Below are 15,000 nucleotides of genomic sequence, written 5' to 3' on the forward strand. Positions count from 1 at the left end.
ATCTTCCCTTCCAAAATTAACTTCCATCTGTTATTGTTCACTCACTTTCGTCAGGTCCAACCCTTCCTGATCCCATGGAGGTTTTCTTGGCAAAAATACTGGAGTAGTTCACCCACTTCCATCTCCAACTCTTTTTACAGATGAGGAAACTGAGGCACACGGGGCAAAGTGACTTGTCCAGGGTCATATATATATAATTATTAAGTATCTGAGACTGAATTTGAACTCAGGGCTTCCTGAGTCAGGGCTGTTATGCCATCTAGCTGCCCCTACTTGTATTCATCTTGTATATAGAATGTAAGTTCTTTGAAGGTAGGGATTGATTTTTTGCCTTTTTGGGAGGCTTGTTTTCCCCGGTGTCTGGCACCTACGAATCAATGCTTTTTGATGAGTTCCTTTAAAAAGAGGAAATAATCTTCCCTGCCATCACTAAGGAACATTTTAAATAAATTAATTCATTTGATTTAAACCAATTCAGTTTCCACCCACTTCTCACAAACCCATCTCTTGGTTAAAGTGGGCACGTGTCTAAGGACCAGCTTGGAACGGCAGGAGAGGACGGCCGTGGCAGGCGCTTGCAGTGGGTTCCTTTCCACGAGGACCGACGGGATAACGATAACACAATAACCAGCCTTAAAAGAGCACTTTCCCCTCCCCAAGTCCAATAGACATTAAAAAAGGCAGGGAAAGCACTGTGTCAGCCACCGGGTCCCAAAGGTGTCCAATACTATTGCGTTTTTCCTATATAGAACTTTAAGGGTGGCAAAGTGCCGCACACATATTATCTTGTCTGATTTTCTCAATTTCCCTGGGAAGTAGGGGATATTAATATTCATTTCATGATAGCACAGCTAGGTGGCGCCATGGTGAAGCATGTAGAGTATGGAGTCAGAAAGACTCAACTTCCTGAGTTCAAATCTGTCCTCAGACCCCTGAGCACATGGCTTAAAGCTGTTTGCCTCAGTTTCCTCATCTATAAAATGAGCCCGAGAGGGAAATGGCAAACCGCTCTAATACCTTTGCCAATAAAACTCCAAATGGGATCGTGAAAAGTCAGACATGACTGAACAATGACTGAAATTTCATGGAGGGGAAACTGAGGCTTGGAAAAGTTAAGTCCCTTGTTGGGTCACATTTCTAACAAGCCACTGGCTGGACTTTTCTCAGGTAGGAAGATTGGGGCAAGGGGAGAGACTTCTCAATGAATAGTGTAAGCAATCTGAGGGCAGAGACTGTCTGCCTTTTGTCATTGTGTCCTTCAATGCCCAACAGAGTGCCTGGCACACAGTAGGTGCTTTATCAATGTTTTTTGGGTTGTTGATTTGAGAGAACTCAGAGTGGACTAATATTCTATTCTCTTCCTAAATGTGGAAAAGACATTACAAAGTCTTCCTCACCTCAGTATTGAAGAAAGAATAAGAGGTAAAGAGTGATTGGGTGTGTGTGTATGAGAGGAGAGGAGACAGGCTGATAATGTTCTGCTGTAGGTAGATGGCACAGTGGAAACGGCACTAGGCATGAAATCAGGAAGACTCAAGTTCAAATCCTGCCTCAGGTTTGGTTATGTTTCTTTAAGCAGGGTGATGAACCTTTCTATTCCTCAGGCTCCTCATCTGTAAAATGGGGGTAATAAGAGCAGTTACTTTATAAGGATCAGATGAAATAAGGCCTCTATTTAAAGATGGCTCCCATGTCTGCCATGTCTTCATTTCCTCCCAGATGCACTCTTTTGGACTGACTCCAACATGATCCCACCAGTGCTACCTTCCCTCCCTCTCTCCTCCTCTTCCAGCTTGCTTTTCTATTGTCCCCCTCCCTCAATAGATTGTAAGCTCCTTGAGGGCATGGACTGTGGTTCTTTTTTGGTACTTTGATTGAATGTTTACTGACTGATTAATAATTAAAATAATTAAAATTATTATTTTCCTCAAGAATTTTATTATAATAATGATGTTAATAATAATGCTATTAATAATAAGATAATAAGAAACCTAGAGGAAAACTGCCAGAAACTTGATTTTTTTATGGAGTATTTCTAGAAGGGCACCAGACTGATGAAGGATCATGGGCTTAGGGACACAATTCAGCCATGGACAGGACCTCAGTTAATGATAATGATAAAAACCTAGAGAAAAGCTGCCAGCATTCAGGGTGGGTTTTTTATGCAGGATTTCTAGAAGGGCACCAGGATGATGAAGGATCATGGGTAGATGAACACAATTCAGCCATGGAAAGGACCTCGAAGAGCATCTAGCCCGACCTCTTCCTTGTACAGATGAGGGAAATGAGGCCGAGAGATGAGAAGTCACACAGGTGGCAAGAAGCAGAATCAGTCACAAGGATTATGAATCCATTATCCCTTTTCACAAGGGCTCCATCATGTCTCCTAGGTCTTGTCTCGCCAATGGAATTATAAAAGCTAAGGGAGTTCAACCACATCTTATCTTTCTTTAATTCCTCAGATTACAGAACAGAGGGCTAAATTTTGAATAAACACTTTTGGAGATGGAATTATCCAATAATCAGAGTTACAAAAATGGATTTACTCTTTGTCTGTGTCTCAATACTAAGCCTATTCTATGTATGATTTTATTGACAGGAAGAAGGGATCTATCACGAGTGGACAGAGCGCCGGGCCTGGAGTCAGGAAGATCTGAGTTCAAATGTGACCTCAGATACACAGTAGCTGTGTGATGCTGGGTAAGCCGCTTCACCTTGTTTGCCTCAGTTTACTTAACTGTAAAGTGAGCTGGAGAAGGAAATAGCAAACCAGTCCAGTATTTTTGCCAAGAAAATCCCAAATGGGGTCATGAAGACTTGGACAGGACTGAAAAATGACTCAACAACAACAAAATATTTTTTGTTGCAAAAACAAAAACAAATAAAATCCCAACAAATAAAAAATGGAAAACAAATGAAGAATCTTTGATTTAGAGAAGAAATGACTAGACCATGTGTTAAATGTAACATAATGTCATTCAGCCACGAGATGAATGATGGATGTGAAGGATTCCAAGAAATATGAGTTTTTGGTTTGAAACAATTCAGAACGAAGAAAGCAGAGCCCAAAGAAGAAGATAAATGTTGATGACAACAGTGTAGTTAGAGTTGACAATATTTGTCAACACAGGAACAAAGAGTGAAAAAGTAAAATTAAATAGGAGAACAAGGCTGATTAGGCACTTTTGGAATGGAGTTAACAACAGGTAGGCCACTAGAGGGCGGCATAGTGGATAGAATGTCAGACCAGCAGTCAGGAAAATTTATTTTCCAGAGTTCAAATCTAGCCTCATACCCTTACTGGCTGGGTGACCCTGGGCAAGTCACTTCTACCCTGTTTGCCTCAGTTTCCTCATTTGTAAATAAGCTGGATAAAATAATGGAAATGCACTCCAATATCCTTGTCCAAAAAACCCCAAATAGGGTCACAAAGCGGTTACTTAATAAATGACTCTTCCCTTTCTCTTTCCTTTCTGCACTGCAGCCCTTCAAACACTTGAAGGCAGCTCTCATATATCTCCCCTGCTTCAGTCTTCCAAGGGAGTCCCAGCCTCTTACGACATAAACTTAAGTCCTTCACCACCTTGGTTGCCCTCAACACAGTGAGGGTATAATATAATAGTTAGTCGCTTTCTGATACTTTAAAGTTTGCCAAATGCTTTATAAATATCATCTCATTTTATATTGACAACAAGACTGGGAGAAAGGGGCTATTCTTATTCCCATTTTACAGATGAGGAAACTGAGGCAGGCAGCGATGAAGTGATTTGCTCAGGACCACATAGTAAAGATCTGGGCCTGGATTGGAACTCAGTTCTTTCTAACTCCCTCTATCTAATGCACCACCAAGCTGGCATTTTTGTCTGAGTATGGATTTAGTTAGAAATTCATGTCAAGAAGGAAAGAGGAGGAAGAAAAATCAGCAAAGGGCATGAAAAATATTCCTTAAAATACCAGTTTATCGGTAGTAGAAATTTTTGTTTCTAAGAAATCAGACCACTATTTTTAAAGAATAGTGCTTGCAAAAGGCATCTATGGAGACCATACTCTGATCTTCCTTGGGGCAAGAAGAGAAGGATCTACAGGTAGGAAGATCTGGATTCCGATGCCATCTCTGACACTTCCTGATGGAGTGACCCTGGGTGAGTCACTGAACTACTCTGAGCCTTCATTTCCTTATCTATAAAATGGCGGGATGGATGACCTTGAAGATTTCTTCCAGCCCGAAATCTCGGTTCCTGTGCACATGGGTCTGATGTTAGATGAGCTATTTATAGTCCAATGCTGCTCACTAGCTGTGAGACCGTAGGCAAATCACAAGTTCTCTCTGTCTTATTTTTCACAGCTGTGAAATGCAGCTGAATGGCCTTTGAAATCCATGCTAAATCTGGACTCCCACGGGCATTCTGCTAGGATCCATGTCTCGTCCAATGTCATTGGCCACCTCTGTGACCACAAGTAAGCAGGGACTTTCCTTGTAGCTCTTAGCATGAAGCCCTGGGACATGGGAAGTATTTGAGTATCTTTTGACTGCACTCGGCTTGACGTCACATCACCATTGTAACTCAGTTTCTTCATTTGTAAAATAAGATTGGACTAGATGTCATCTAAATGTTTTTTCAGTCAGTGTCTGAGTGAGTGTATGTATACGTGTGTGTGTGTGTGTGTGAGTGTTTTGTGAGTGTGAATGTGCTGGGTGAGTGTGGGTATGTCTGTGAATGTGTGCGTTGTGTGTGTGTGTGCAAATGTGTGGTGGTGTGTGAATGGGTTTCTGCTTGCGTATGTGTGTGCGCAAGTGTATGTATTGTGTGTGTGTGTGCGTGTGTATGTATAGACACAGCCAGATCTGTATTTTAGGAAGGTCACTTTGACTCTAACTCTGTGTTTCCTCCAGTTTATCATTAACTTTCTAAAATCACTTAGAACTGAACCCAGTATTCCTGAGGTGGAGTGACCGTCGTGGAGGTCGGTGGAACCGGCGGCTCCCTGCGTCTCCTAATGCTGCCTAAGAATGCATTTGAGATGCAGTTGGAGAAAATCAAAATAAGACTTGGGCTCCCAAATGTGCAGATGGGGCGCAGGTCCGTGAGACCATCTTACTTTGCAATGGCCTCGTCTCGGTCCCGGATGGCTTTGAGAAGCTGCTCCTTGGCTTCTTTCTCCTCCGACGTCACTCGAAGGCGATCCCTCTCTTCCTTGAGGGCCGTCATCTCCACGCTCAGCATGGTCACCTGGTGGAGATCAGACCAAGGGAGAAGCAAGTGAGATCTATTCCACGGCTCTGCTTCAAGAGGAAATAATGACAATAACGGGAAGGAAATCAGCATTTATATATACCTACTGCGTGCCAGGCATTGTACTAAGACTCCCCCCCTCTTTTTTTTTTTTTTCTGAGGCTGGGGCTAAGTGACTTGCCCAGGGTCACACAGCTAGGAAGTGTTAAGTGTCTGAGACCAGATTTGAACTCGGGTCCTCCTGAATTCAGGGCTGGTGCTCTATCCACTGCGCCATCTAGCTGCCCCCTCCCCCCCTCTTTTTAACCAATATCTCATTTGATTCTCTCACCATCCTTGGGGAGGGGTAGGTAATGTTAACTATTCTCATTTTATATTTGAGGAAACTGAGGCAAAAAGAGGGCAAGTGAGTTGTCCAGAGTTACACGGTCATTAAGTTGTCTGAGGCCAAATCTGAACTCGGATCTTCCTGATCCTAAGCTTAGCAACACTGTCCAGCTGCCCATCAACAACCCCAAAAACCATTATATATGGTATATATAATATAGGTGGTATAGTGGGTAGAACACTAAGATGCTGAACTGGGAAAGCCTGTGTTCAAATCCAGCCAGAGACACTAACTGTGTGACCTAACCTCGATCAGCCTAATTTCCTCATTAGTAAAATACAAAATACCAAATGAGGTGAGCCTATGTAGGATCAAATGTTTTGGGGGTTTTTTTGGTTTTTGATTTTTGGTCTTTCTGAGGCTGGGGTTAAGTGACTTGCCCAGGGTCACACATCTAGGAAGTGTTAAGTGTCTGAGATCCAGATTTGAACTCGCGTCCTCCTGAATTCAAGGCTAGTACTCTATCCACTGCGCTACCAGATCAAATGTTAACCAACATTAATTTAATGCTTTAAAGTTTACAAAGCACTTTAAAGACATGATCATAATGATCCTCAAAATAAGGCTGTGGGATAAGTGCCCCATTTTATAGATAAAGAAACTGAGGCACAAAGGTGAAGTGACTTCTTCACAGTATATGGCAGAACTCAGGCCTTTCTGACTCCATTCTCATTAATCTGCCTGTTTCATATCATCCAGCCTCAAGGAAGGGGAAGGGGCACAGCTGAGGCTGTTAAGATTATGGGATTGCAGATTTATATAGCTTTGGGGGATGTCAAAAGCCACCTAATTACTTCCCTACCTCCACCCATTTTAGAGGTGATGGAACTGAGGCTGAGGGACACCAAATGACAGACCCTAGGACCCTGGGCTCTTTGGTGAGTGAGGAAAAGGAGAGGGAAAGGGAAGGTGGAAGAGGAAGAGAGAGAAGGAAGGGGGAGACAGAAATAGAGAAAGAAAGAGAAAGAAAGATAGAGACAAGGAAGAGGGAGAGAGACAGAGAGACAGAGAAGCAGAGAGAGAGAGAGAGAGAGAGAGAGAGAGAGAGAGAGAGAGAGAGAGAGAGAGAGAGAGAGAGAGAGAGAGAGAGAGAGAGACGAGGGAGAGTGAGAGAGAGAGAGAGGAGGAGGGAGAGTGAGAGAGGAGGAGTGGGGGGGAGGAATCCTACAGTGACCTTGAGATCAGTGGCTAAAGTCCTCTCCGCAGACTTAAGGGGCCTGGGAAGAGGGATAATTCATATTTCTCTCAAATCTTAAAGTTCACAATTTCCTTACAGCATCCCAGTGAGTTGTGTAGGTGTTCTCTCCATTTAACAGGTAAGGAAATTGAGGCTCTTGGGGGTTAAAAGACTTCCCTTAACCACACAGCTGGCAAATGTCAGAAGCCAGGTCTTAGCTGGCTTACAATTCAATGTCTTTTCACTAAGCTTTACAGCTTTTCAGACCCCATTGCTCACTTCCAGTATGATCCTAGGTAATTCCTACATATTGCTCTGGGTCTTACTTTTCTTTTTCTTCCTCTCTCTCCTTCCTTCCCTTCTTTTTCTTTTTCTCTCTCTTTCTTTGTTTCTTTCTCTCTCCCACTCCCTCTCTCTCTTTTCTTTTTCCTTCCTTCCTTCCTTCCCTCCTTCCTTCCCTCCTTCTTTCATTCCTTCCCTCCTTCTTTTCTTTCTTTCTTTCTTTCTTTCTTTCTTTCTTTCTTTCTTTCTTTCTTTCTTTCTTTCTTTCTTTCTTTCTTTCTTTCTTTCTTTCTTTCTTTATTTTTCTCTTTCTTTCTTCCTTTCTTTCTCTCTCTCTTTCTCTTTCTTTCTTTTTTCTCTCTCTCCCTCTCTCTCTTTCTGTCTCTGTCTTCCATCTTTCAAAATACATGCAAAGACAGCTCCCAACATCCACTCCCACAAAACTCCATGCTCACATCCTTCTTCCTCCCTCTCCCCTCCCCCAGAGAACAAGCAATCCAATATAGGTTAAACATGTGCAACTTGGGTCTTAGTTTTCTCATCTTTAACTCTGGGATGAGGTGGGGACGTAGAGAGGGCTGGACTGCATGCCTTTAAATCCTTGCAGCTCTGACCCTAGGATACAATACTCACAGTGGATGGAGCACTGGATTAAGGAAAAAATTGGAATCAAAACCAGCTTCAGACATAAGTCATGTGACCCTGGCAAGTCCATTCATCTCTTGGGGAGTCCAGCTTGATGTCTTCTATGGCCCCTTTCAGCTCTAAACTTACTTTCCCATTAGAAACTTCAGCACCTGCATGGTGGACAGCTCTAAACTTGAGTTCAGAAAGACTTTGGGTTCAAATCTCACCTCTAACATTTACTGGCTGTGTGACCAAGAACAGATCATTTACAGATCCTCAGTTTTCCTACTAGTAAAATGGGGATAATAACAAGAACAACAATAACAATATCTGTAGTCCCTCTCTTACAGGGTTGTTGTGATGCTCCAGTGACAGAAGGAAAGGCAGTCATAAATAGTCATGTATACCCACAGGTAGAGTGGTAGAGCACTGATCTGGAACTTGGGAAAATTTAGATTCAAATCCTTTCTCTATACTCACTAGATGTGTGCTCCTACACAAGTGACAACTTCTCTGAGCCTGTTTCCTTGTCTGAAATGAGTATAATAGCAGCACGTACTTTACAGGGATGTTATGAGGATCAAATGAGATAACACACATAAAGTTCTTGGGAACCTTAAAATGTCAGTTATTATTATTGCCCCTCTTGAAATTGGAGGCTTTCCTATTTCTCTTTTAACTTCCACATAGTAGCACTATGCATTAATGACAGTATGATTTGCACATTGAAGTATTATTACACTGACCACATTACCACAATGTGGCTAATAAATATACTTTGAATAACAATTGACATTTCCATAACTCTAAAGTAATGCACTTCAAACAATTTAAATGTACATTTTTCATTTTATTTTTGATGTGTTCCTTCTTCTTCCCCTTTCCCAGGGAATCATAATTTATAATAAAAGAGAAAAAATAAATTTAACCAAACCATAAAGCCAAAAAATATGACATGATGTAAATTCTTTTTGTCATTGCCTTCTGTGGGGCAATATATCTAGTGGTGAAATCATTGGGTCAAACTTTATGGAAATTTTAGTCACTTTCTTATAATAATTTCAATTTTCTTTCTAGAACAGAGCAATTGACAGCTCCACCAACAATGCATTAGTGTACCTAATTTTTTGGAACTCCTCCAAAATTGATCATTGCCACTTTTTTTTTTTTTTTTTGAGGCTGGGGTTAAGTGACTTGCCCAGGGTCACACAGCTAAGAAGTGTTAAGTTAATGAGACCAGATTTGAACTAGGGTCCTCCTGAATTCAGGGCTGGTGCTCTATCCACTGCGCCACCTAGCTGCCCCGATTATTGCCATCTTATACTTACATTCATTATCTTATTTGAACCTTACAACAACTTTGTAAGTTTGGTCACTTATGGATATTTCTCTCCCATCCCCCTTTTTACAGATGAAGAAAGTGAGGCTTAAATAAAATGGCAGAGATGGGATTTCATCTGCAAACTTACTGACTGTAAGTTGACGACTTTATTCACTACATCATGTTGCTTCTTAGGCTTTACAGGTGATATGACCAATGTTGAGACAGAAGGGTCTGACTTTATTATTTGTCTTGTATTCAAGAAGAACTAAATTCAAATCTCAACTGAGACACTTAGCTGTATTACTATGACAAGTAACTTTACCTCTCTGAGTTTCTTTATGTGTAAAATGGGAAAAATTATAGCACCTCGTAAAATTGTTCTGAGTCTTCAAAGAGAAAATGTATGTAAAGTGCTTCAAAACCCTGCAGGGCTAAGTGAGCTACAATATTAATCATTCTGTTATTATTAATTGTAAGGAACTAAAATGATGGAGAAGCAGGAAGAAGTAACAGCGAACTCTATCTTATACCTCCAAATAATTGTAACTAGGACTGTCTTTTTTTTTTTTTTTTAATGGGCCAACAGAAATGTTTTATACAAAATATAAAGCACTTTCTTTATCTTTCAGAAATTGAATATACAAAGCAAGCTTTTTTTTTCCAAAATATTTCCATAGGCAAAGGATTAAAAACAACTTTAATTATATACATATGGTAGGTCTAAGTCTTAATCAAGAAATCCCAGAAAAAAAATCACAGTGACTCATTTTTTTTTCTCCAGTCAAATTGGCTGCAGAAAGGTCTGTGGACAAAGTCTAGACATAAATAGCTGTGAAAAACATTCTAGCCTAGGGAAAGGTTATGTGTGTACCTAAGCCAGGAAGAGATTCCAAATCAAGTACAGAGGGACTTAAACTTGTGAGGGAAGCAAGAACAGATGAAAACTGCTCAAAGTTTTTCACTCACTAACCAGTTCTAGGTCATAGATCCAGGGCTGACTGAGGATGGGACCTCGGCCTAGGGATGACGTGATGTTCCAGCTTGAGAAGCAATGAGAGCCCTAGCCTATGTATTGAGCAAAGAGCAAGTTGAGGAGAAAGGTGCTATATGGGTGAATTCTAGGAGCAGAGGAGTTTCATTAACAGCTTCTGGCCCAGTTTGATATTATGGTGACAGAAAAATTCAAGAAATTAATTCAGAAGAATGACTCTAAAATATCTATGAATGTAGCCTCAAGAGAAAACACGGTTTAAATACAAATCCAACTAATCTCTAAAAGAGACTTTTTAAAAAAGGGTTAAAAATGTCTTTGAGAGGGGCAGCTAGATAGTGCAGTGGATAGAGTACCAGTCCTGAAGTCAGGAGGACCTGAGTTCAAATCTGGTCTCAGACACTTAACACTTCCTAGCTGTGGGACCCTGGGCAAGTCACTTAACCCCAATTGCCTCAACAAAAAATAAATAAATTAAAATTAATAAATTAAATGACAGTTGTAGAGGAAAAAATTGGTAAAGAAATTATGTCAATGATCCTCATGTGACCCTGCTGGGCACATGACAATATTCTGTTTTGTTTTGAATTCCCTTTCTGTTTTCCTTTTTTAAAAAATCTGTTTCTTTAAATAAAATAAATTTGAAAATACAAAAATAAAATAAAATTGGAAACTTAACAAAAGAAAACACTCAATTTAGATAGAATCTACAATCATCAGTGGTAATCAAGGTACATTCATTTCAGCTGAATTTGGCATGATGCTGCTTGTTTATTTTAAAATGGATTATATCAACTGAATTAAACAGTTATTGTAGTAAATTCTTAATTTCATTAAAAAAATAAAAAATTACATCAATGGAAAGAGAATTAATAGCTTGGCACAGAAGGTTCAAGTCCTTGATTCAGCAACAAAGTCTTTGAACATTAGAATGGATCAATTAGAAGATAATGACTCCATGAAACAATAAGAAATATTAAAACAGTCAAAGGACTGAAAAAATAGGTGAAAATATAAGGGATTGATTTTGAAAACAGATTAAAAAGGAACAATTTGTTAAGAATTATTTGATTATATTAAATCATTGACTAAGAAAAGGGACAGATTTCAAGAAATATTTCAAATTTCAAGAAATCAGAAATGAAAACTGCTCAAATATGTTAGATCCAAAGGGCAAAGTGAAAATGAAGTCTACCAGACAGTTACTGAAAGAAACCTCAAAATTAAAATTCTTAGGAACATTATGGTTAAAATCTAGAGTTCTCAAATTAAAGGAAGAATAAATGCTGCAAATAGTCAGAAAGAAAGAATTCAAGTATTGAAGAGCCACAGAATGAATCACAGATGATTTAGCAGCCTCCACTATAAAGGAGCAAAGAGCTTGGAATACAATATTCCAGGGTGTGTGTGTGTGTGTGTGTGTGTGTGTGTGTGTGTGTGTGTGTGTGTTACAGGATATATAGTCTTACAACCAAATCCAGCAAAACTGATTCTAATTTTACAGGGGAAATTTAACAAAATAAAGGTTCCAAACATTCCTGCTGTTAAGACCAGAGTTGCATTGAAGCTGTAAAGTGCAAATACAGGAGTCAGTCATACAAATGCTGTTGTTGATGAGTTGTTTTTTCAGTCACGTCCAACTCTTCATGACCCTGTTTGGGGTTTTCTTGGCAAAGATACTAGTGGTTTGCCATTTCTTTCTCTAGTTCATTTTATAGATGAAGAACTGAAACAAACTGGGTTAAGTAACATGTTCAGGGTCACACAACTAATAAGTGTCTGAGGCTAGATTTGAACTTATGAAGATGAGACTTCCTGAACTCCAGGCCCAGCATCCTATTCACCGTGTCACTTAGCTGTCCATTCAAGTGTCTACAATGTGCAAGTCATTGTGCTAAATAATGTTGGGGATACAAAGAAAAGTAAACTACAACCCCTTACATTAAGAAACATAAGAAGGTAAACATGAATGAACAGTGCAAAGAACTAAACGAGGATAAACGGTTTACATTCTAATTGGAGTGTCTCCTTTGACCCTTATTACCATCAGCTATCATAGAGAAACTCCTGATGGTAACAGAGGATATAATTAGAGAGAAAGCCTGGCAGTGGCTCTGTTCTAGTTTGAAGATCTTAAAAGAAGAAAGGAAGGGAAGAAAAGAAGACTTCACTGTGGGGTGGTGGAGAGAAAAAATGGACAAAAGTTTCCCACATAATCAGGGTGCACAAATAGAAGTCTGTACACAGAAGGAGGAAGATGTGGGGGATGACACTTAACCCATAATCTCATCTAAGCTGGTCAAAAAAGGGAATAAATAATATTCACACAGTTGGGTACAGAAAAACATTTCACTAAACAGGACAAAAGTAAGGAAAGAGTTGAAGAAGGAAGGGAAAATATCAGGGAGGGTAGATGAAGAGGTATAGGTCTAAGAAAAACAAATTCTGAGTAAGGATGGACAAAACTATTTCAAGCTCTCCCCTTTTTCCTGTGGCAAAAAAACAGAAATGAGGAGTTATATATCAACTGGATAATGGTTGAACAAGTGATAAAAAATGGAATAGTATTGTAAGAAATGGTAAAGGATTTGGTTTCAGAGAAACATAGGAAGACTTTTATGATTTGATGCAGAGTGAAATGAGCAGAACCAGAACATTATACACAATAACAGCAACATTGTGTGATGATCAACTGCGATGGACTCGACTCTTCTCGACAATGTGGTGATTCAAGACAATTCCAACAGACTTAGGTTGGAAAATGCCATCCTCATCCAGAAAGAGAACTATGGAAACTGAATGTTCTCACCTTTGTTTGTTTGTTTGCTTTTTCTTTCTTGTGTTTTTTCCCTTTTGGTCTGATTTTTCTTGTACAATATGACAAATATGGAAATGTGTATAAAATATTGTTTGCTGTCTTGGGGAAAGAGTTTGAGGGAGAAAGTTTTGCAAAAAATGAATGTTGAAAATTACTTTTACATGTATTTGGAAAATTAAATTATTACTGAGAAAAAATAAAAAAAGAAATTGAGAAAATTTGGAACTCAAATTTTTAAAAAATGGATGTTAAAATTTTTGTTTATATGTAATCGAGAAAAGCAAGTGAAAAACTTGTTACAGAATGAAAATAGAATTCTAAAAAAAATGACAAAGGAGTTGGTTTCAGAGAAACTCAGGAAGACTTAGGATCTGATGAAGAGTGAAGTGAGCAGAAGAAACATTTATACAATGACAACAATATTGTGAAGACAGATTAATTGGGAAAGGCTTACGAATTCTGATTAGCACAGTAACCAACCACATTTCCAGAAAACCCAAGATGAACCATGCTATCCACCACCCCCTGAAAGTAAGGTGAAAGACTTGGAGTATGGAATGAGCCATATTTTTTGTTTTGCTGAACTATTTTTATTTATAACTAGGGTTTTTGCTTTTCTTTCTTTTTCAGTTTTCAGGGGAGAAGTGCAAATGAGATAAGGGAGATTTTTGCTGACTAAAAACTTTTAATTAAAAAACCTGAAATGTTACTGGGTGATAACTTAGAAGACAAATCATTTTTCCTCAATAGCAGTTTATTTTTCCAAATACATGTAAAGATAGTTTTCAACATTCATTTTTGTAAGACTTTGTGTTCCAAATTTTTCTCCCTCCCTCCCATATTTTCTCCCTCCCCAAAATAGCAATCTAAGTTAACATGTGTAATCCTCTTAAATATATTTCCATATTTGTCATGTTTAGCAGATCAATTTTTTTTTTCCTGAGGCAATTAGGATTAAGTGACTTGCCCAGGGTCACACAGCTAGGAAGTGTTAAGTGTCTGAGATCAGATTTGAACTCAGGTCCTCCTGACTTCAGGGTTGGTGCTCTATCCACTGTGCCCCTTAGCTGCCCCTATTAGATAAATCTTAAGAAGCTGTCTGTTCATATACAGTAAGTGATTTGCACAGGGTAACACAACTACTTGATATCAAAGGCAGGATTTGAAATGTTTGCAAATTACAAACCCAGTACTCTAATTCCTTACAATATTTTGCCTCTAAATAAAACACACTGAAGTATAATGAACTGGTTTACAATATATGGAATATAGTTGTTGTTTTTTTGCTTTTTTGTTTTTGTTTTGTTTTGTTTTTACAAATTGGCTTTATAATCACTTTATAATAAAATATTGAGCTTTGGGTTTTTGACAAGTAGAATAGTGTATTCAAAAGAATCCTGGACCCGATCTAGGGGACTGGGATTCACATTCCAGCTCTAACATTTATTGGTTGTGTGACTACAGCCAAATCACTTAACTTTTTTGATCCCTAGTCATTGTTGTTGAGCCATTTCTATTGTGTCCAAGTCTTCATGATCACATTTGGGGTTTTCCTGGGAAAGACACTGGAGTGGTTTGCCATTTCCTTCTCCAGCTCACTTTGCAGATTGAAGCAAATAGGATTACTGGTAAGTTTCAGAGGCCATATTTGAACTCAAGAAGATGAGTCTTCCTTACTCCAGGCCCAGGGCTCTACCCACTGTGCTATCTGGCTGCCCTGATGCTGGTTTCCCATCTGTTAAATGGGAATCAAGATAATCACACTACCTATCTGAGCTTCAAAAAACTCTTATTTTCAGGATCCAATACAAAATCTTCTATTTGTCCCTTAAAGCTAATTTTTTTTCATCCTTTCTAACCCAACTCCTTCCTACGTTTCCATTCTTATACCTTTTCCCATCTGCCTGTGCCGCCACAATTTGCTGTTCCATGTAGTTGACACTTCAGTCCCAGTCTTCAGCTATTTTTTACTGATTGTCCCCCCCCCCTCGTGACCTCATTTGGCATTTCCTTGGCACAGATACTACAGTGGTTTGCCATTTCCTTCTCCAGCTCATTTTACAGATGAGGAAACTGGTGCAAACAGAGTGAAGTGACTTGCCCAGGATCACCCAGTTAATCAGTGTTCGAGGCTGGATTTGAACTCATATCTAGAAAAG

At 39.3% G+C, this 15,000-nt stretch overlaps 1 protein-coding gene across 2 annotated transcripts in view; it reads right to left on the reverse strand.

The window, feature by feature from the left end:
• Positions 1–15,000, reverse strand: part of BICDL1 (BICD family like cargo adaptor 1) — a 154,250-nt gene that overhangs the window by 19,129 nt on the left and 120,121 nt on the right. For both annotated transcript variants that reach the window (XM_074296463.1, XM_074296470.1), the window contains exon 8: positions 5,101–5,231. In XM_074296463.1, coding sequence (XP_074152564.1) covers positions 5,101–5,231 — 131 coding nt within the window. The remainder of the gene's footprint in view (positions 1–5,100; positions 5,232–15,000) is intronic.

This window comes from Sminthopsis crassicaudata, chromosome 1 (genome assembly GCF_048593235.1).
Source record: "Sminthopsis crassicaudata isolate SCR6 chromosome 1, ASM4859323v1, whole genome shotgun sequence".
NCBI classification, from domain to species: domain Eukaryota; kingdom Metazoa; phylum Chordata; class Mammalia; order Dasyuromorphia; family Dasyuridae; genus Sminthopsis; species Sminthopsis crassicaudata.